This window comes from Vicugna pacos, chromosome X, assembly GCF_048564905.1.
Source record: "Vicugna pacos chromosome X, VicPac4, whole genome shotgun sequence".
Lineage (NCBI taxonomy): Eukaryota > Metazoa > Chordata > Mammalia > Artiodactyla > Camelidae > Vicugna > Vicugna pacos.
The window spans coordinates 32,277,756-32,299,686 of record NC_133023.1 but is presented as its reverse complement, the minus strand read 5'-3'; the positions used below and the strand labels follow the sequence as shown (position 1 = coordinate 32,299,686).

The window sequence follows — 21,931 nt, the reverse complement described above, 5'->3', positions numbered from 1 at the left end:
ATGGACCAGTAAGCCATGTTTAAGGGGAATAAGGTTTAAGTGTGGGGTAAGGGAACTGTAGTCAGATATGATTGCATTTTCATTTTAGAAAGAACTCTGACTATAATATGAAGATGAGGTTTGAGGGCTTTTCCAGTAATCTAGACAAGATAAATGATAGTCTCAACTAACTCCCAAGTGGCAGTTGGGATGGACTGAGAAACAGATTCATGAACTCTTAAAAAATAGAATCAGATAACCTGGTTAGTATTTGAATATCTTCTACATGGGAAGTTTGGTTTCTCCCAAATTATTTGTTTATTCAGTTTTTATATCAGTAAATTTTTTCAGCTCTTGTATCTCTCTCCTCTCCTTATGGTACTCCCATTATGCGTATGTTAGTGTGTTAATGGTGTCTCACATTTCTCTAAGGCTCTGTTCATTTTTTCTTCATAAATCTTTTTTCCTCTGTATTCTTCAGATTGTATAATCTCTGTCAATCTGTCTTCAAGTTTGCTGGTTCTTCTGCCAGCTCAAATCTACGTTTGAGCCCCGTTAATAAATTTTTCATTTGGGTTATTGTTCTCTTAACTGTAGAATATAAATTTTGTTCTTTTTTATAATTTCTTTCTCTACTGATGTTCTGTATTCGATGAGACATTGTCATAACACCTTCCTTTAATTCTTTAAGCATGAATTTCCTTTAGTTCTATGAATATGTTTCTAATAGCTGCTTTGAAGTTTTTTCTCCTAAGTCCAACATCTGGGCTCCCTCAAAAGCAATTTCTGTTTTCTGCTATTTTTAAAAAACCTGTACAGAGGTCACACTTCCCTGTTTTTTGCTTGTCTCTCAACTTTTTTGTTATAGCAGCTCTGGATACTAATACTCCTCCCTCATCACAGGGCTTGTTATTCTTGTTTACTTGTTTATTTGTTTAGTGATTTGCTGGACTTTAGTGCAACCTCTGATGTCTCTTTTCAGAGCGAGCAGCCTTGGGCATGTGCACAACCTTCCTGACCATTAGGAATGAATGGCTTTAACTGGGCTCTCTTTGACTGTTGCTTCCCCTGATCTCATTAAGGTGATCTACCTCTGTTGGTATCACACTATACTAATTGCTAGTAATTGCTATATTGTTTTTGATAATTCTCTGTGGTACAAATTGCTCCATATTCTGATCCAATTAAAGTTGGGACCCGTGTCAGATACAGGGTTTGCTAGTCTGTGAGGCTTGCTATACTGTCCCCTGAGCAGAATCTCTGCTATGGAGCAAGAGCTAGGGGAAAGGGTAGCTCACTCCTCACTGGCTGTTCTGCCCAGATCCTCCCTATGGAGCAAGGCTATGTGGGTTTTCTTGGAGCAGGGAGCATGAACTGGTGCTCCCTCCTGGGTGCTACTACCACTCAATCTGGAGCTTCCACACCCAAAGCCAGGGAGGATGACATCTGCCATTGTTCACCAGGTGCTAAAGGTACTTTGACTAGTTCTGCCTAGAAGTTGACGGAGATGGGAGCTGCCACTCGGCTGCCAAGATCGCCTCTGTAGCTCCCCTGCAGCAGTCTTTACTGGCTGCCCCGCCCAGACAACCTGGATTTAGCTGGAGTTTTGGGTGGGGAATAGGTGCTGCAATCCAGCTTCTACCACTGACTCGATATAGGCCTTCCACATCATGGAACTGTGGAAAATGGGATCTGCCGGTGTTCATGAGCTGCAGAGTCCCCCCACATAGCTCTTCTGCCTCAAAGAGCTGAACTGCACACAGCGGCTGAGCCCCTTAGAACAGCTCTTCCGGAGGGCGGAGCTGTGGCCACGGCCTCTGTTGTTCTTAGTGAGTTTCTGAAGATTTTATTGAATAAGTGCTTCTCAGTTTCTTGTAAGCCTTTTGATCAATCTCCAGAGGCTTTGAATGACTGTTAATTTTGACCAGCTAAATATATGTCTCCTAGGGGGCGGGGGTGGTTTCCCTGCGCTCACATAGCCATTCCAGAAGCCCTGCCTAGTTATTTTATTTTTAATCATTCTGCACCTTATAGCAAACTAGCTTTTCAAAAATATAATCAGGTGACTTCAGTTGAAAGGACCAAACTGAGATTTTTTTGGAAAGGAATTACGATTTTCTTACTGAAATTTGCCCTTATTGAACTTTGAGACTTTATATTTCAATTTTTGGAAGTAATACAGAAATAGCTTACCTATAAAGTTCACCTTCAGAATTGAGTAGTTGTAGACCTAAGAAGCAGTATAGCGAGTGTTCAGAGCGTAGGTACTGGGGCCAGACTGCCTGGGATCAGATCCTGGCTCCGCAGTTTTACTAGTTCTGTGGGTGAGTTCCTCAACTGCTCTCCGCCTCAGCCAAGACATGAGTGTCACCTACCTCTTAGGGTTGTTATGAGGGTTAAATGAGTCTACACATCTAATATAGAGCCTGACTCATAGTAATCAGACAGTGTTAGGTGATGGTTATTGCTGTTGTTAGACATGTCAAAGGCAAATAATCATCTCATCTTTCTATTATATCATCAAGACCAATAATACTATTGTTTATAGCCGAGGATCTTGGAGATATTATTGGTCTAATGAACTATAATATGATCTTTAGTGTCCTCTAGTGGAAAAAAAATTAGATGTGCTCTTTTCATAAACCTGCTTCTTTTGAAATTGTGATCATTTAAGCTAATACAATTACTCTTGAATAATTAACCAAAGACAAAATCCACATATATAAATGGACTTAAGAAATTGTTAAAATTTACATGAAACTTTAGATCTTAAGTCCTTTCAAGACAAGACTTTTTTGGCTATGTAATTTATAATATTAAATAATATAGTACATACACTATACAGTGATGTAGAAATGTTAGGCATAATTACTTTTGTTTAAAGCCAGTGTACTCAGTAGTGGGAGTGCCTTGCAGTTTTGCACTTGAAGTCATGGTAATACAATATAGAGAATAACATTAGCACCCAGTTATCTGCATATAGTTGGCATTTTTTTTTGTCATTCTCTGAAAATGCTTTGGTCAGTACATATGTGCTACCTGGAGTAGATTGCCTCAAATTTTGGACATTTTTAGAGTCCTCTTCCAGTAGCATATAGGGCAGCAGAAAGATTGCTAAACTGAGAATCAGACACCTGAGTTCATCTTCCAGTTGTGCTGTCAGCTGGCTGTGTGACTTCAAGCATGCCATTTGTCTTCCTAGGGCCTCATTTTATTTATGAGTAAAATGTGAGGCTGGAGAAGAGCATGAGACGATGCCTCCCTTAATGTCCCATTTCTCACACTCTCTGATTCAGTGATGCATATACACTGATGTGAAACAGAAGATGTAATAGATGTTGGTCAAGTGAGTTCTTTGTGCTGGGTGCAGCAGGGTTGGCAGGAGTGTAAATCCCCAGCAGCGGTACAGTTTGGGAAATGCTGAGATGCTGAGGTGTGTAGATCACAGCGGGGTATGCCTACCTCAGCTGGGGAGATTGTTAAGGAGAACTTTGAAGCAAAAGTGTGAGTAGAATTTTGATGAGTCGGGGTTTACCAGCATAGAGGGAAGCATACAGAGCATCAAACAGAGGGAGCAGCATTTTCAAGAGCACAGAGAGCATGGGTGGTGGAGGGGGTGTTGCAGAAGCTCCAGGTAGTTCAGGATAGGGTCAGGGAGGATGATGGGAGAAGTTAGAAAGGAATATAATATGTGTGACATCCTTAAAAAAAGAAAGAAAGCAAGAAAGGAAATGAACCAAAATTACTTGACCAAGAAGTAAGAGAACTAGGTTCCATTTCCAATTATGTTGCTAAATAGTTCGGTGGAACCCAGTTAAGTTGTTTAACTTAAATTCTTTTTGGAAGGCTTTCCAGGAGGAGCTGAGGCATTATAATGTCTTGGTATATAGAATGGAGAGCAATGAAGGTTTTTGGAGTAATATGGTAATCCCTGTTTTAGAGTAGCTTTATGGTAACAGTTGCATGAGTAGAAGAAGAAGAAGGAACTAGAGGCAAAGAAATCCATTAAAAGATCTTTGCTGTGATCCAGACAGGAATCCATGAGGGCTGAAACTAGCGTAAGTGCAGTAAGGGGCAGATTGTTTTGATAGGTGTCGCAGAAATAGAATGGACAGGTTTTGGCAACTGCAGATAGAAAGTGGAGGAGGAGGAGCTGGTGTGAGAATGACTCCAAGGGCTGCCTAGAAGGATAATGATGCTGGTAGTCAGTAGGCCACACACGTGCAGCTGTGTGGATTCTGTTTTACTTTTTTTTTTAACCAGTGTCATTATTACACACTTCAACTATACCTGCTTTTTTACTTGTTTTCAAATAATTCTTTGGTCAACTTCAGATTCAGTTCCTTATGAGCTATATTACATGGTTTCCAAAATGTAGATGAAAAACTTCAATGTAAGAGTAGGTTTAGAACTATGTAGCAGTGTGGTTTAGTAATTGGATGGTCACATTGTCAACTTCTTGTCATTAAACTTGGTTTGATTGACATTTGGTAAAGGTAGGAAAGAATTATTTCCACCAAAAATGATCACAGGGAAAAGAAACAAAACTTACTGTGCACATGCTCTGTGTCATGCACCACGGCAAGCACTTTCACACACTTTATTAAATCATCCAGGGCTGGCTACAACCAATATGGGGGCTATTCTCTTATTCTCCATTTTATAGACAAGGAAGCTGATGATCAAGGTCATACAGCTATTAAGTGATGGTGGCGAGGTGTAAAGACAGGCCTTCTGACTACAAATTTGTTGCTCTATTATATCATAACTGCCTCCTGACAGAAGAGTATTAGCATTTGAAAGAATAAGTGCCAGATCTGTGGAAATAGGGGACCAACCATCCAGGTTTGCCTGGGACTGAGGGCAGGTTCTTGGGACACAGAACTTTCAGTGCTGCAACAAGGAAGTCCTGGGCGAACCAAGGTGCATTGGTACCCTTTCTGGAGAAGTCACTTACATGAAATAAACCATTATCTAGAATAACCTAGGTAAGTTATTGATTGTATTTGTTTCCCATAGTACTGAGGTATGAATTAGGCCTTTTGTTACTAAGTGAGCAATGGTTCTGAAGTGAAGAGGGATTAAGGCCCTTCCTGACTTCTTTCTACTTGTTTTCACTGGCTCTGCCTTGCTGGGATTGCACTCAGCTGTGTGTGGATCAGCCTCTGCTTCCATTCCAGTTTTTAAGAAAACTTATATTTTACCCATTCCAAGTCTGATGAAATGGCAAAAGAGCTATTGAGAAAAAAGTCAAGAAAAAGAGCGGGTGATACACTCTTTAAAGAGTAAGGAAATATATTTTCTGGTGTTCAACCTTAACCAACAGGGAAAACCCTTAGCATAAATGTTATATATATGTATTTTATGTGTGTAAATATTGTACTCTAATAAGTAAACAATTTATATTGTTTTGATATCAAGATGGGAAACAGAAAATTGGGCCACATGAAATGTCCCCAAGAGAACTTTCTGAAATTTTTCAGAAAAAGAAGAAAAGCACACTTTATGATAGTTTCATGTATCTCACACAGCAGAGTGCTAGGTTTGGTGTCAAAGTTAAAATGATGTGAGGGTTATACTTATGTTTTTTAATCTAAGTAATGATAATTCTTAAATTGTGCCCATCATGTAGCTGTACAAGGAAGTGCTAGCTTCTATGGTTTCCAGTCTCATCAGTCAGTGCTCCTGTGGCCTCCATGACATGGATTAAATGATTATCTGTCATGATCTGGGTCCTTGGGCATCAATATCTAGATCAGCCCCTTGGGCTTTTGTGCTTCCCTTATATTTTACTGCAAAATCCTTATCACTGTCTATCACTTTAACAGATTTATAAAATGGTTTCTAGCCCCAAATAACTTAAAAATTGCTGATTTAGATCGCTGCCACATTTTCTGATAGTTAAGTACACTACCTCCTGGTTTTGTAGAAAAGATTAAATGAAGATAGTTTATCCTGAAAGCAAAGCAGTATATTATTTACTTAAAATTTTATTAAAACAAGGAGAAATATGGCCTCTTCAGAAATCCATGTTTTAGTCCAGAGTTTCACCGTATACAAAAAGCATCCTCTCCTCTCTGCCACTTTTCAGCTACTGTCAGTGATTCTAGTACTACTCTTTGAAGCTACTTGATTAGTTTTTTTTAAATTAAGATTACAGGGCAAACTAAATTACACATACCTCTTAGCCACTTGCAGGTATCCATATAAATCTGGATTTAGGCAGTGGACCACCAAAATAAAGTAATTTGGTGGTTGAGGCCATGAGTCTGAAGGGTTATGCATAATCCCTGATTTCCAGTTGTTATTTATCAAAACAATCAGCTAATTGTTTTTAATTGATCCTTTTCAAAGTAAGTGTCATACACTGGGACTTATTTTTTTTTTACTATAAATATGTTTTTTACTATCATGAGATATATTGACAAAAAGATTCTACTTCTGGATGGGGGAAAACCCATATTATTATTATTAAAATTTAATGGTAGTTATTTCACCATGCTATAGAGAATCTCAGCTTCAGTCATTTAAAAAAAATCATATATTAAAACACTACAAATTGCTTTCTGGGGAGAATTTTGGTCCTGCTGGCAGTATTTCCTGAGCTGGCCCCATCCTGGAGGAAGAAGGTTTGGGGGCAGATGGGTAGTAAGGAAGCCTAGCCTGCCACTTACTCCTGTTGAACTCCTCAGCTGGAAATAAATAAAAATAAAAGATAAATGCAGGTATCCTTTGCTTTGTGAAAGTTCACTTTACGACACTTTGCTTTTACAAAACACCTGTATTAGTACCTGTTTTCACTAACTGAAAGAAATCTGAAGAGGATTTTCACTTTTATGAAAAAAGATAATTACTTCTTCACCTTATGCCGTTTAGACTTATGAAAGTTTTCATAGAAACACTCTACTTTTGAATGGGGGGTGGTGGGGACTCTGTATAGATAACTTGTATTTTACACTTTCTTAATTATGTTAATATGAATAACTTTTTTTACTTAGACATATTGAATTCCTGTCTTACTGCGATTAAAAAACTTTTTAAAACTTTATTCAGTAAAAATTTATGCACAATAAAAGGAACCTATTTAAGTGTACAGTCCAGTGAGTTTTAATATATTTACAATGAGTTTAAATGTATACACTCTATCATCCCACAAAGTTCCTTCAGCTCCTAACATGTATGTTCTTTTAAGACTTTAATATTGAAAAATAATTGAGGCATAAACTGGTATTTCTCCAATTTTCTTTTATAAAGTTAGGAGTACCATTTTGAAATAGATGTCTGATTTTTATAATAGTAAAATGCCTCCATGTTTCTCCCTTTTTGTAAAGCTTTTTTGGTTTACATTTCCTAAAATGAAAACCAACAGAAGAATTGTGCCTTGTAGAGATGTTTAGAACGTTGTGTTTCTACTTTTATCATGTGTAAAATATCATCTTAATAATGGTCATTCATATATTTGAGAAAAACCCTAATGCTGGAACTTTATGTGATTTGGATTTCAGTCATTTCTACTTTTCCCTTTTATCCACATAATAAACATCTTTCTATTTTTATTAGTTGAGTCTAAAACAGATTTTCACCAAATTTACGGTAGAGTAACTCCTTGAATAGATGACTCAGAATTATATCCTTTAAGGGACAAATCATTTGGGTTTTTTTTAACCTAATGTTGGCTCTTATCTACAGATAGTTTTTAAGCAAATGCTCTTCTTTCAGGACATTTTAACACCTCAGGAGATAAATATTTGTAAAGATCATTGAATTGGTCACCTCTAATCTTTATTAATATCTAATTACTAAGCTCAGTGAGCTATAGTACTTCAGTATCGATTAAGAGTGACCTATGTCTCCAGAAAGTAAATGACACTTTAGATAATTATTTACGAAACTCATCCTAATGAAGAGTGAACAGGGAGACAAGTAGTTCTTACAGTAATTAGCTTTGTTATATTTTACAGTTGATAGTTTTTGATAACACATCAAATATAGTGTTGAATTTAGTTTGAATTTGGTGTTCAACGGGGCAGACTGCTTTAATATCAGAAATGAAAATTCTTTGGGAAATATTACCAAAACCCCATTAATTTGTAAATGCTTACTGTAGTTGATTGACTTCTAACTAATATATTTGCCTATTTAAGAACAAATTTTTTATCAAACATTCTCAATTAATGGTATGTTGCTTCCTTTCTTTATTCACCTTACAGATGAGATTTTAGGCCATAAGATTGTTTTAAATGGGCAAGAATTCAAAGAAATTAGAAGCTGCTTGGATTTCTCTTTGTATATGAAAAAAGATAATAAAATGTGGTAGTAAAATGTGTAAAAAGATCAAAGAAATAATGAGTTTGCTGTTAACCCAGATTTGTGTGTGGGCCTGTCTGGGCCTCTGGTCATCCACTAGTTGAGAGGGTCAGCTTTCTTGATTTATAGAAAGATAGCCTCATTAAAGCCAACCTGACCTGTGTTATTGCCAAAGGCAGCTGGGATCTTTAGTCTTCAAAGTGGTTATTAGATAAAGGTGGAACTCGGCAACAGAATTTGTCTCTGCTGCTATAATCCTTCCAAGGTTCTGCTTGGCTCCCTTTCTTAAAATATTATATGGTCATTAATTTCAGCACACCAAGGAAAAAATGTTGAGTCAGTAATGACTTTCATTTACTTATTTTGTTATTAATATTGATTCAAATGAACACATTAATACTTGTCCTAACTGTTTTTTTTAATTGAAGTATAGTTAGTTATATGTTAATTTCTGGTGTACAGCACAGTGTCCTAAGTCATGCATATACATGCATATTCTTTTTCATTAAAGGTTATTACAAAATATTGAATATAGTTTCCTGTGCCATACAGAAGAAATTTGTTTTTTAATGTATTTTATATATAGTGGCTAACATTTGCAAATCTCAAACTCCCAAATTTATCTCTTCCCACCCCCTTTCCCCCGAGAACCATAATATTGTTTACTATGTCTGCAAGTCTGTTTCTGTTTTGTAGATGAGTTCATTAGTGTCCTCTTTTTTTTTCTTGTTTTAGATTCCATATATGAGTGATATCATATGGCATTTTTCTTTCTGTTTCTGATTTACTTCACTTAGAATGATAATCTCTAGGTCCATCCATGGTGCTGCAAATGGCATTATTTTATTCTTTTTTATGGCTGAGCAGTATTCCTAATTATTTCTATGACTAGATTAGAACTTCTTTATGTGCACTTGGAGCCTGGGTCAGCTCTTAGTGAATATTAACTATTGAGTTTCTAACACAACTTGGAAATTCTTTGGACACGAATAAGGATACTTATATATATATGTCAGGAAATGATCAGTGTCTAATTTCTGATCATCACTGATGACAGTGCAGCAGAAATAAGCTGGTTTTGTAGCAGTCCGGGTAGCTTGTCACCCAAGTCAGTATTACCGCATTAGCACTGTTCTGTGACTGGATCTTAAGGGCACATATATAAACTATGCAGCCCTACGAGCTGTTGTGTTATGATGTAAAGAGCACTGGACTCCACTTATTAGATCTACTTCCCCTCCTTGCTAGTTGTGTGATCTCAACAACTTACCTCACTGAACCCGAGCCTCAGTGTCTTCTTCTGTAAAGTGAAACTAGACATATTTACCTCGCAGGGTTATTATAATTATTAAATGAGGACATACAGAGAGACAAACTCCCAAATGTTACACTGCACAGTCTAAGGTCATTCGCTAAATTCTGAAGTGTCCAAAGGGCTACTGTACAATGGATGTTGACTACCCTTTGCGTGTTTGGTAGATTAAGAAGATAAAATAATTTAAAACTACTGAACAAGTGAAGGATTTCAATTAACAGTAGTGAAGAAATTTCAGATTTAGTTTTTAAGCGAGGGATTTGGGTTATTAAACACTGTAGAGTTTCCTTCTATAGAAATTTTTGTTTAAAAAAAAAGCTGAGTTTAGATTGTTTTTGGAATGACTGAATGACTTTACAAATAATTGTGTAAGTCATGCAGAAGAACTCACAATTGGAAGAGGATAAGAATCAAAGCAAGTCAGTTTATCCACAGCTGCACCATTCCAATTTGGTAGCCACTAGCCACATGTGGCTATTGAGCTCTTGAAATATGACTGCTCCTAGTTGAGATGTGTAAGTGTAAAACACACTGGATCGCAAAACTTAGTACGAAAAGAGAATGTAACATATTTCATTAATACTTTTTAATGTGATTATATGTTGAAATAATAATACTTTGGATATTACTGGATTGCATGAGATATGTTAAAATAAATTTCTCCTGTTTCTTTTTACTTTTTTAATGTGGCTACTAAAATTTTTTAAATTATATATGTGGCTCACATTATATTTCTTTTGGATGGTGCTGATCTAAATCCTTATTGAGTGATTCTGGGAAAGCTAACTCTTAAATTTGACCTTTAAAGCTTAGCTATTGTGGTTGAGATAGCTACTCCAGTGTTAAGAATGTCAGAAAGCATTCCTTTCTTCAGCCACATTTGTAAATACCCAGCTTATACTTGACCCTTGGTCAAATTAGTCTGTTATAGAATCATGACACTCTGAAAGTAGCATCTGACTTTTAAAAGATAGCGTGAAGAATTCTATTGCAATAACAACTAATAGTAAAATGAATAATAAATGCTTTTCAGGAAAAAATCTTTTTAAAACAGACTACCTACAACAACTTTCTTAACTCTCCCTTATTTGAGGGACAGAATAAAAGGTAGACCCGGGAGGGCACAGTTATTGTTCTACTGTTGTTGGACAGCCCAAATGTCTTAGGAAACTGGTAGGAGGAGTGGTTTTCAAGCCGTATATACGTGGGTTGATTCAGTTTAGGTGTGTTTCTCCAGTTTTGGTCAGAAGATAAAATATTACTTTCCATATTACTAGTGCCCCCTTTTAAAAGGAAATAAATTGATGAAATATAGGCACATAGTTAAACATAAGGGCACTAAATATAGAAATAGATTATTTTTTAATCTTTTAAAATTTCCCTGAAAAAATACAAAATGAAAAATAAATGAACAAGTGGAAAGAGTTCCCAGTTACTATAGATAAAGCAGCACTTCAAAATAGCCATGATAACTGTGGATCAGGTCACTCACAGGAATGTTCTGTGCTCGTATCTCTAAACAGTCAGATAATCACAACTTCACATCATTATTATCACCTACTTTCACATTCCTTCCTACTCTGCTTCATGAGCTGATTTGTAGGAAAATACTAGTTTTTGTTTGCTATATCAGCAAGGAATTAATAGCACTTAATACATACATCTTTCACATTCACATCTAAAAATAAACATTTTGAGTTTAACATTCTTGGAATCTATAGTTTGAATCCATATATAGTGCATTTGTGTTTTTTAAATTGTGATTTTTCTATTGGGACTATTTAATATATCCATTTAATTGATACTTGGATTATGGAAAATGTGCCACAATTATCCTAGACGTAAGCTATCTTTTGCATTTTTGCCCTTATAATTTCAAATACATTTTTATGTTGTTAGTTTTGTGCTGTTCAATCAGTGTTTGGATTTTAGTCCCTGAAATGTCAGATCCGGTGACACTTAAATTGTTTTAATCTTTGAAGGCAGGGTCCCCAGCAATCCTGCCTTCATTTTGAAGATGGGTAAAGTGATAAGAGACTATACCAGGGGCATGTTCAACCGTATACCAAGCAGAAATGTGTGTGTGTCAAATGGAGAGGTCTTTAGAGCATCCATTTCTATGTATGATCTTTCAGTATAACAAATGTGCACATCACAAATGGTGAATATGGGAGTTGAAACACACAGTAGTTACACCAAAGGGACAAAATTAAAAATAAACTGAAAACAGGAGAAACGACCAGCTTTCATTGTGGCAAGCACTAAGTCTCTGTTCACTCCTTGACTCCAATGTCAGAGCATTGAATTAAAATCAGACTTTTATCAGAATAGAAAAAAAAATGGAAAGAGAGAAACTTAAGGTGAAAACAGAAGGTGTGAAAAGGGTGACTTCTAATAAAATGAGAAGCTGGGGATTAACAAAGAAATGAGTAATAAAGCCCGTAAACTTTTCGTAGACTCAGGAGGGCGAACAATCTTGAAGAGAGAGAAAAAACTGCAGGCATCTGATTTACGCTGTCTGGCTTCAGCCTGGTGCTCCAGCGCACTTGTCAGAAACTTTCCTCAGAGTTATGACTTCCCAGCACAGAAGCCACACCTAACTCACACCTCTCCTCTCCTGGAGCTGGAGACCATCTTTCATGCTCCTTGCATCTCTTCCTTCCCAGTGAACACTGAGCCCTACAGTGCTGCATTCCACGCCGTCCCTTCACATCCATTTTCCCATTTGACTCTTGCCGCTGCCCTCTGAAGTTGATTTAGTAGACGATGCAGGTCCTGCATCACCTGTCACCTTCCCCATTTCATTTGCCATGAGCAAGGCGTTTGTAGAGGTTACCAGTCAGCTGGCAAGTGGTAGTCATAGAGGCCGGACTGGCACCAGGTTTTCTGACTCCAGATCGTATGGGCTTTTCATTACTGCCACTTACAAACATAGAGAGCGTTCCCTTTAAAACAACAGCAAATACAGACAAATCAAACCCTGCTTTGACCCTCCTGTTCTTTTCCTACTACCAGAATCCTGTCTAAACCCAGCATGGCATCATGGAAGGACTGAATTTAGAGTTAGACGGGCCAGAGCTCAAAACCTACCCCTTGTAATAGCTATGTGATCTTGAACAGATTTAAGTCTCAATTTCCTCATTTGAAAAATACCTACCTCACAGAGTTGTTGAGACATTAAATCACAATAACCACGTTAACTTAGACCAGTGAAAGACAGGATAAATCTAAATTTATTATTATATAATTGTCTGCATACTAACTTTGAACCTGACCTCTCCGCAGAACTTCCTCTTCTTCTGACTCAGAATATTAATGGTCTTTTCTGGTTGAATCTTACATCCTTTTCTCAGCCTTCTTCAACTCCAGTCTATGCCTTAATTCCCCCTATTCCCTTGACCTTCTTACTATTGTATTATTGATTCTTCTTTTCTGGTGGCTTCTCTTTTGTCTTAATTACTGACTTCTTTCCCTCACTTACACTTCATGTAAGTCTTCTGAGGTGCCTTCTGCTACCATCGTTCTTGTTAACAAGAGTAAGTTGAATTAACAAATCAGAGAGGAGACAATGTTATCTCTTCCGCTTTGTGCAATTTATCTTTAGCCTTGATTCTTCTCTACCTGTCTCCCTTCTGTTTCCAGTATAAAAGTGTCCATTGGATTTTATTCATCTGCAAGCAAGTAAAACTCCAGCACTATTAACAAAGGAAGGCTTTATTTATCTTGTTGCATGTAGACATGGCAAATGATACCTGTGCCTAAACCATTTTTCTGTGATGATGATGATGATAAGAATATTAACAGTTGTATTTTCCAAATAGTATTAAATAACTTACACAGTAGTCTTACCTACATTATCTGAATTTGTTCTTCAGAGTAACACTCTAGGTAGTGTCCTGAATTATCCAACCTATTTTATAGATGCTGTAAAAAAAAATCTGACTTTAATGCTGGGAGTAGGGCTTTTCCTGTTTAACCATACTATTTTTTCACCCCCTATTCCATGTAACTTCTCTGATGTGTGTTTATAAATGCTAGATTTTTAGGCTATAGCATAAACATCATATTCTTATGCAATTTAGGGAAAACTAGGAAAGTAAAGTAAAATTCAAGATAGCAAATTGAGTTATTGGCTGATGAAGAGAGAGTTATACATTTTGAAACCTGATTACAAGAATTTGGGGAAAGTGTTTACTTGTGCTATTTACATTTCTTATTAATAAAATGTGACTGTATAATATATATAGATTTAAGCTGACAAAAAATATGAAAAAGTTATCTTGTCAAAGGTTTGAAGGGTAAAGAGTTAAGCTTAGCCTAAGCGGGGGATTTCATCCCTATAGTTAGAGAAGTCTTCATGTTACCATAGATCATATCCATTCATTCATCATTCACTCTGATTGTCTTTTGATCCTACCTAACAAAATGTTATGTGTTTGTTTTGCAGATCTAAAGCGGGAAGCCAGTATCTGTCATATGCTGAAACATCCCCACATTGTAGAGTTATTGGAGACATATAGCTCAGATGGAATGCTTTACATGGTTTTTGAATTGTGAGTGTAAATTTTATTTTCTTAAGGGTTAAAGTTTTGAGCAACATCAATCTTGGATAATGCTAACGCTTTTTTTTAAACTTTAGCAATAATTGTGAACTTATCTGTTTAGAAAGACCTAAAGTAATGAGAATAAAAGGATTATCTCATCTTAAGGTTCAAAATGACTTAGGAAGCAAAAGTTGAGCATATTCAGTTACCATCACATTTTTGGCGTACTTCAAAGAAGCAGCTCAAAGAGGAAATAGAGTTCAGAAGAATAAGAGGCCCCAAAATACAAAATTCTGACCACAGGAGTCAGTAAAGGGGTGGGATGGGAGTAGAGGCCTCCATGTAGCAAACCTATCTAGCAACTAAAAACAAGCAATAACAGACTTATCTTCCACTTTTAATATAATCTTTTAATATAATCACCATGTTGGCATATGAAGGAAATAGATAACAGTGTATCTTGATTTTAAAAAGCCATGTTTTTTGTCAGTAAGATGGAGAAATGTGAGCTAAGGATAGTACAACTGGCTAGTTTCACAGCTTGTTGGATGATTGTGTCCAAAGAGATTATGTAAAGCTTTATAGGATGGCATACTATTCTGTTCAAAATTTTAATCAGTGACTTTCATTAGGGTCTCTCACAAAGTGGTAATCAAGGCATTGTCCAGGGCTAAAATCATTTGAAGGCTCCACTTCTAAGCTCACTCACATGGTTGTTGGAAGCATGCTATTAAACTGAGGGCCTTGGTTCCTCATAGGCTGGTGGACCGAGGCCTCCCAAGGTTCCTCATCACTGGGCCTCTCCATAGAGCAGCTCACAACATGGCAGCTGGCTTCATCTGGCCAGCAAACAGGAGTGCAAGAGTACTAACAAGACTGAAGTCTGTCTTGTAATCTAATCTCTGAAACTTCTGCCATATTCTCTTGGTTAGAAATAAGTCACTAGATCCAGCCCACACACCAGGGCAGGGGATTACACAGGGTGTGAATACCAGGAGGTGATGGTCGCTGGGAGCCATGTCAGTAACTGTCCCCTATAGGGGCCTAGCTAATGCATTGAATATCTAAATCAGAATTTTAAAATATTTCACAAACTTGAAGCAAGGGAGCTGTGAAATAAAGATGAAGGTTTAAGACCAGTTAATTTAAATGCATTCATTCACATGTGTAAGTGCAAGATCACTGTGAACTCAGTTGTAAGTGCTTTTGTGAAAAAGATGTAAACATTTTACTTAGTTGTTGCACCAGTTTTAAAAAGCCCTGAATGGAACCTTCCAGCTACATTAATTAGAATTACATCGTATTCAGAACTAAGCCGCACTCCCACTGTATTGCACATTGCCCGTTCTCCCTGGAGTGTTCATAGTAAGCGGGACACTGCTTCCAGAAGGGGGTAGCCAGAGTGGGAAAGGCCTAGAAATGCTGTCATAGAGTCACAGCCTTCCAAAGCTTTGTTAACAAACCTACTGAAAGATTTTTGAAAACTGTGTACTTCCACACATACCTTTCAGTTGATATGTAAAAACTTTAATTGTGAGGATATTTTCCTCAAAGCTGTAGAGCTGTAACTTTATCTCATTCGATTTATGGAAAGTGCTTTGTGACCTGCATGGCAAAGCTAGTCATCATTGTCAAACCAGTCAGCCAAATCAGACTCGCTTTCTGTCAGAAAAAAAAACTGACTTCATTTTTCAAATAAAATTGAAGTGTTAATAGACACCACTGTAACAGTCATCTTGCTATTGATTTCTAATTCTAAAATAGATAAGGCTTTGCCATGAATATATTATCTGGATGAAATAAGGTGCCCCTCTCTTTCCTTTCCAAAGCTGTTCTGCTGTCATGGGTCGCTCCCTTCCTCAGTAGCTTTGCATTCCCCAGTTGTCTCTTTGAAGCTAGGCAGTCTTTTCAGGATGGGTGAGCAGTTTGTCTTTTGAGTTGGATTCGTATGAGTGGAGATACGAAAGGAAAATTAGCAGACCACAGACTTGTTTTCAGAGAGACCAAATTATGGCAAATGTAGATATTGCTTAAATGCCTTAAACATATCCTAATACATGTGTCCCCTGGAAGGACTTTGGATTCTGCCAGAGATAACCCAACTCCCATTTTGAAGACCATTTGGCATGGAAGAGCTATTGAAAAGACTAGACTTTAGTTACCCAAGCATCTATTGGTTTTCTTTTTCTGCTGAGAGTCCTCAGGGCAGAAGCCCATGGTAGAACATAATGGATGTCCTCAGTTATTTGAAAGGTCATCGTGTGTATGAGGATTATATGTTTATTCAGTGTCGGGTCAGGAACTGTAAGTGGAATCAACAGATGTCAGGTAGATTTCACCTCTAAGCAAGGAAGCCCTCCTTGATTAGACTAACTCTTGTGAATGAAGCAGGCTGTCTCCATTACTCACTAGAGTCTACCATTACTCACTGGAAGTGCTTACACTAAGCTGGATCCATCCAAGGTGCCTGAAGAAAAAATTTTAGTTTTGAACTGGAGAGGGCCTCTAACATCTCTTCAAATTTTAAGATATTATCATTCTTTTTAAATCACTTTTTCTGACTTAATTTTATTCTTCAGTCAAGAAACCTGTTTCTGTACATATTTTTATTTACTGAGAAAACTAGAAAACAGATTTTACCATATACTACAATGAGCATAGAAAGCAAAAATTTTAAATTCATCTAAATTTCATATTTGCTGTTTATTTCAAAGGGGTCTAAGTGACAATGTAATAGAAGATGGTCCTTGGTGTCATAAAACTGTGGTTAGTATCCCAGCTCTGTCACTTTTACTAATTATGTGACTTTTTTAAGTCTTTTAACTTGAAAGTCTTCATAAAATTATGAAAACTAGATGAGAAAAATATGTGAATTCACTTTGTAAGATGGTGATGTGCTCTGCAACCCTAAGGTATTGTTTGTAGTGGGTTTCACAGGTTAGTTTTAGTTTCTCAGTGTTGAGTTATATGGTATTTTATAGAGCTAATTTTGTGTCATTCAGTTATGATTGAAATAATTTATCGATGACTGTATATTGAGAATTTATCAGTCACCTAATCTTGGTGTTAACCCAAATCACTAGAAAATGGCTTTCTATTTTTTTTAACCTTTTATTCTGGGAAATTTCAAATAAAAAGAGAATAGTATAATGAACCTCAGTGTACCTGTCACTGAGCTTCAATAGTTATCAATATTTTACCATTCTTGTTCTGTCCTTTACTGTTGTCCTTTTTTTCCCCCTGGTTATTTCTAAAACAATATCATTTCACCTATAAATACTCCTGTTTGTATTTATAGATAAGGACTGTATGTGTATGTGTGCGTATGTGTGTGTATACATATCTATTTCTCCCCCTATACATAATACTATTATTATGTCTAGCAAAATCAACAATAACTCCTTACTATTGTGTCATATTCAGTTGATATTCAATTTTCCCTGACTGAACAGGAATTTTTAAAGCACTTATTTCTCAATTTAGAATTGTTTTATTAGCTCTAGGGGTCTGGAAGTAGATTATAAATTCACAGTTAAAATAACTTAGTTATTTCTCAAAAGGGTCAGAAACAAAATAGAAATATAAAATTGTTCTTTTGTATCATTCGTTTTTATAAATTTATCTCAGTAGTTGTTCTTGCCCAGTTTTTTTGATTCTCTTTGATTTCCTAAGTTTAAAACAAATGAACAAACCCCAAACCATCCATTACTGTAAGATTTAAGGCCCTGTGGATCAAAGAGCAAAGCAGTAAGTTTGTGTGTGCCTCCACCTACTGGCTAGGTAAGAGATTGCTTACATAGTTGTAATGTAGACAAAGCTACGCCAGATTTTGTTCCCTGCTTCTGGCAATGTATCTACTGACCCTGGTATTCAGGAGCTCATTGCTCAGGTTATGGGTTATCTGGATCCTTTCCACAGTTTTTTGACATGACACCAATATGGAGCAGATAGGGAAAGGGAAAGCAAATGAAGTAAGGGCAGTTGACTGCTATTCGTTGGCTGCTTGGAAATAGCTCTGATAATTTTGATGGAGAAAAGGCTAGACCAAACAATATATTTTGATTATCAGTGAGTTTCTTAATATGGTATCCATATCTTTCTTTGCCACAGATTATCTATAACCAGCTCTCCCTTTTTCCCCCTAAACTGAAATCAAGAAATTATATGGTCCAATCTCGCTGTTTATCATGATAGCAGATCCTTAGAACAAGTTGATACTCATTTAATTACAAATGGTTTACAAGTTAAAGAATACTCAAATACAGAGGCAGAACCAGAATTTTAGAGCTAGTAAAGATTAGAGCAGTATATTTCAAAACTTAGCATTGGAAAAAGTAGATCTTGTTAAACCAGCGTGTAACCAACCAGGCCCCACCTCCTAGGTATTCAGTTTCAACAAATGTGGGTCCTGAAACAAGAGGTCAAGAGATGACTGACCTTTAAAGTAGAAGTAGTACTATTTAGAGACTATGTTGTCATTTTCCCCAACATACAGTAGTTTGTTAGAAATCTGCATGTGTTTACACTACATCCATTGCTTAGGGGTTACACTTAAATTAGGACTTCTCTGTAGCAGTTTGCTGTTATTTCAAAAAAAATAAGTATTTTAAAATGTAGGTTCAATTCTGAGGACAGAGCTGTGTCATGTCACCTTGCCCTCCCAAAATTAAATGTTTATTTCTAAGTAACACAACAGGACTTGTCTTTACTAGTGTCTGATACTTGAGTTAAGCTGTAAATCCTAAATTGGCTGGCCAAGGAAGTTTAATTAGCTTATTATAGAATGATTACATGTACCATAGGGAGACTATACAGTAATTAAATATGAATTTAAAAGACATATGATATGAAAAGAATAGTTTGTATCTTTTAAATAATATCAACAGTTTGTATTTTTGAACCTCACAAAAGAGATAAATAGACTGAAAGCTCTTTCATTTATTTTAAGTTTATTTTTTTAATTTTATTTTTAGTCTAGCGTTTATGCTCCGGGAAGGGAATGTTTGTGGAATGCATTTATACTGATAGAGCTTATTATTACTTACCAGCAAACTTGCCACTTAAGGGGAAATATATTTGTTTCATATCAGGCAAGAAATATCTTGGCTGTAGCATTTTACTTTATATGAAAATTTGTGCGAACTTTTATAGCTAGTCTTAACTATTTTGATTTTTTGTTTTTATGTGTAATGGTATTCAGCACATATTAATTGAATGCCTGCATAAGTGCTGGGTAGCAAGAAATGGTTGGGAAGTATTGTTTGGTCCTAGTAAACATTAGAAACCTGATACTTAAGGTAATTCAATAAGATACATGAAAAGACCTAGCTGGCTGCCTCTGTAGGCCTTTGATAAATGCTAGTTGAAAGAAGAACTTCTGTATCATTATAAGCTTTTTAAAATTGAATTTTTCTCTTGACTTAGCTTTACCACATACTAAATGTTTAATTGCATTTTAGTTTTAAGAGCTATGTGTGAGGAGTCCCCAAGACCCCCTGCCACCCCAGGTTTGAAGGTTCACTAAGAGAACTCACAGGACTCAGCAGACAGTCATACAGCTATGACTTATTCCAACTAAAGAGTATAAAGCAAAATCAGCAAAAGGAAAAGGTACAGGGGTTGAAGTCCAGGGGCAACCAGGCACAAGTGTTCAAGGGTCTTATGCCAGCAACCAGCTGTGATAACACATGTGAGATGTTGTCTATCAGGGAAGCTCATTAGAGACTCAGCACCCAGGGTTTATATCAGGGGCTTGTCTCGTAAGCACCCTCGGCCTGGTACATACCAAATTCCAGACTCCCAGAAAGAAAGCAGGTGTTCCGGATAAATCATATTGTTTGCCCAAGCAGTTTAGACACACTGAGCCACTCTTTTGAGCTAAGAGGGAAGGAACCCATCCAAGTTCACAGATGCCAATCAGAAGTCAGCCTGATAGGCAGACCTTTCAACCCTTTTGAAAGATAATAGTTTAGTCCTGCTATATTAACTCCTTTCTGCACAAACTAAAATAGCGATAAACAGAAGAAGAGTTTTGAGTTAATAAACTCCTGGACCTGCAAACAAAATATAATGACCTATAAAGATGATTGCAAAGTTGGGTATTTTTTAAACTTTATAATTACTGTATTATTTTGACATCAATTTTTTTTAAAAAGTGGATGTCCCAATTTTTGTATAAAACAATCCCTAGATTGAGATGCTACAGTGTAGAGTAGATTTTAAATTTTGAATGATTTAGGAAACAGTCTGCATTCTGATACCTACTACCTTAGAAATACATTTGGCGTTCTCACTCTAGTGGTTTTTTAATATGTGAAAGCTGATCTTCAAACACTAAAATAATTTTGAATAAATTTATGTACATATAAAGTAAGAAGAAAATTCAGTTAACTTTGTTATTTAAAAGAAGTAGCTTGTTCATTTAAAATGAATTATAAGTAGTTTTTAGTGTAAACAACCTTTATGATATACATGCTTTGTACAAATTTAGAAATTACGGAAAAGTATAATGACAAAAAGAATACTATTTGCAAAAGGTAATCACAATGAACATTTCAGAACATTTCCTTCTGTTTACACTCATTATCACAATTGCAGTAAATTGAATATGCAATTTTGTATCCTGATTCTTTTCACTTAATAATTTTAAGCATTTTGCTCTATACCATTAGATTCTTTTTTAGAAGTAATGTTTTAATGGCTGCATTAACATGTCTAAACTATGTACATTTGCTATATATAATATTTGTCCTAAAGTTGAATATTTACAGTGTGTTCTGTTTTTCCTTATTAGAAATAATATTATGATTAATAATATTTTTATACAGAATTACTTGTGCATACCCCCTGATTGTCTTATTCCCTCAAAATAAGTTTTTAGAAGCAGAATTACAGGATACTAGAACTAGTGTATGAATGCCTACAAACACCTACATCACACATAGATTTAACCTTTTTATGGGATGTATCACATTTAGAAAAATGCATACACAGAACTGTACAAGCATAAGCAATTATTGTAATGTGAACACCCATTTAACTGCAATCCAAATCAAGAAATTTAAAAACTGCCAGCACCTCAACAACCCCCAAATTCTGCTTTCTGGTTACAACCTCCTACCGCTCAGAATTAACTTTACCCTAGACTTCGTTTCCATGTTTTTATATCTATACCATCCAAATAAGTATCCCTGAATAATGTAATTGTTATCTTTTAAAATCTTTATTTGCATGGAATCATACAGTACATACTCTTTTTGGCCTGTGAGATTGATCCAGGTTGGTTTGCACTCCTTCATCTTGTTGCTATATAGTGTGAGCAGACATTCACAATTTATGTATTCATGCTAATGTTAATGGGTATTTGGATTATTTCCAGATTTGGCTATTTTGAACAATGCTGTTAGAAACAGTCTTATACCTTTATCCCAGTGCACCTAAATGCACGTTCATAGTATAGACCTAGGGGTGGAATTAATACGTTTTAGAGTATGTGCAACTTCAGTTTGCCTAGATAACATGAAGCTATTTTCTAAAGTGGATGTACAAACTGACTCTTTACCAGTGGTATATGGCTCTCTAAGGTGATCCAAGTCCCAGTTTTCCTGGCATTGCCTCTATTTAAAATATTGATGTTAGTTCTTATTCACAGTGCTCTCCTTTTATTCTCATAATTAATTATTACCTATTTTGCTTTCTCTTGCTAATACTCACTTGGAATTGTCAGGATTTTTAATTTTTGCCAATTGGTGTGTAGTAGAATTTCCTTGTAATTTTTCCTGATTAC

The 21,931-nt window shown here is 36.2% G+C and overlaps 1 protein-coding gene across 8 annotated transcripts in view; it reads left to right on the top strand.

The window, feature by feature from the left end:
• The window catches only part of CASK (calcium/calmodulin dependent serine protein kinase), a 315,531-nt gene that overhangs the window by 95,790 nt on the left and 197,810 nt on the right, over positions 1-21,931 (top strand). For all 8 annotated transcript variants that reach the window (XM_006211818.4, XM_006211816.4, XM_031671296.2 and 5 more), the window contains exon 3: positions 14,049-14,154. In XM_006211818.4, coding sequence (XP_006211880.1) covers positions 14,049-14,154 — 106 coding nt within the window. The remainder of the gene's footprint in view (positions 1-14,048; positions 14,155-21,931) is intronic.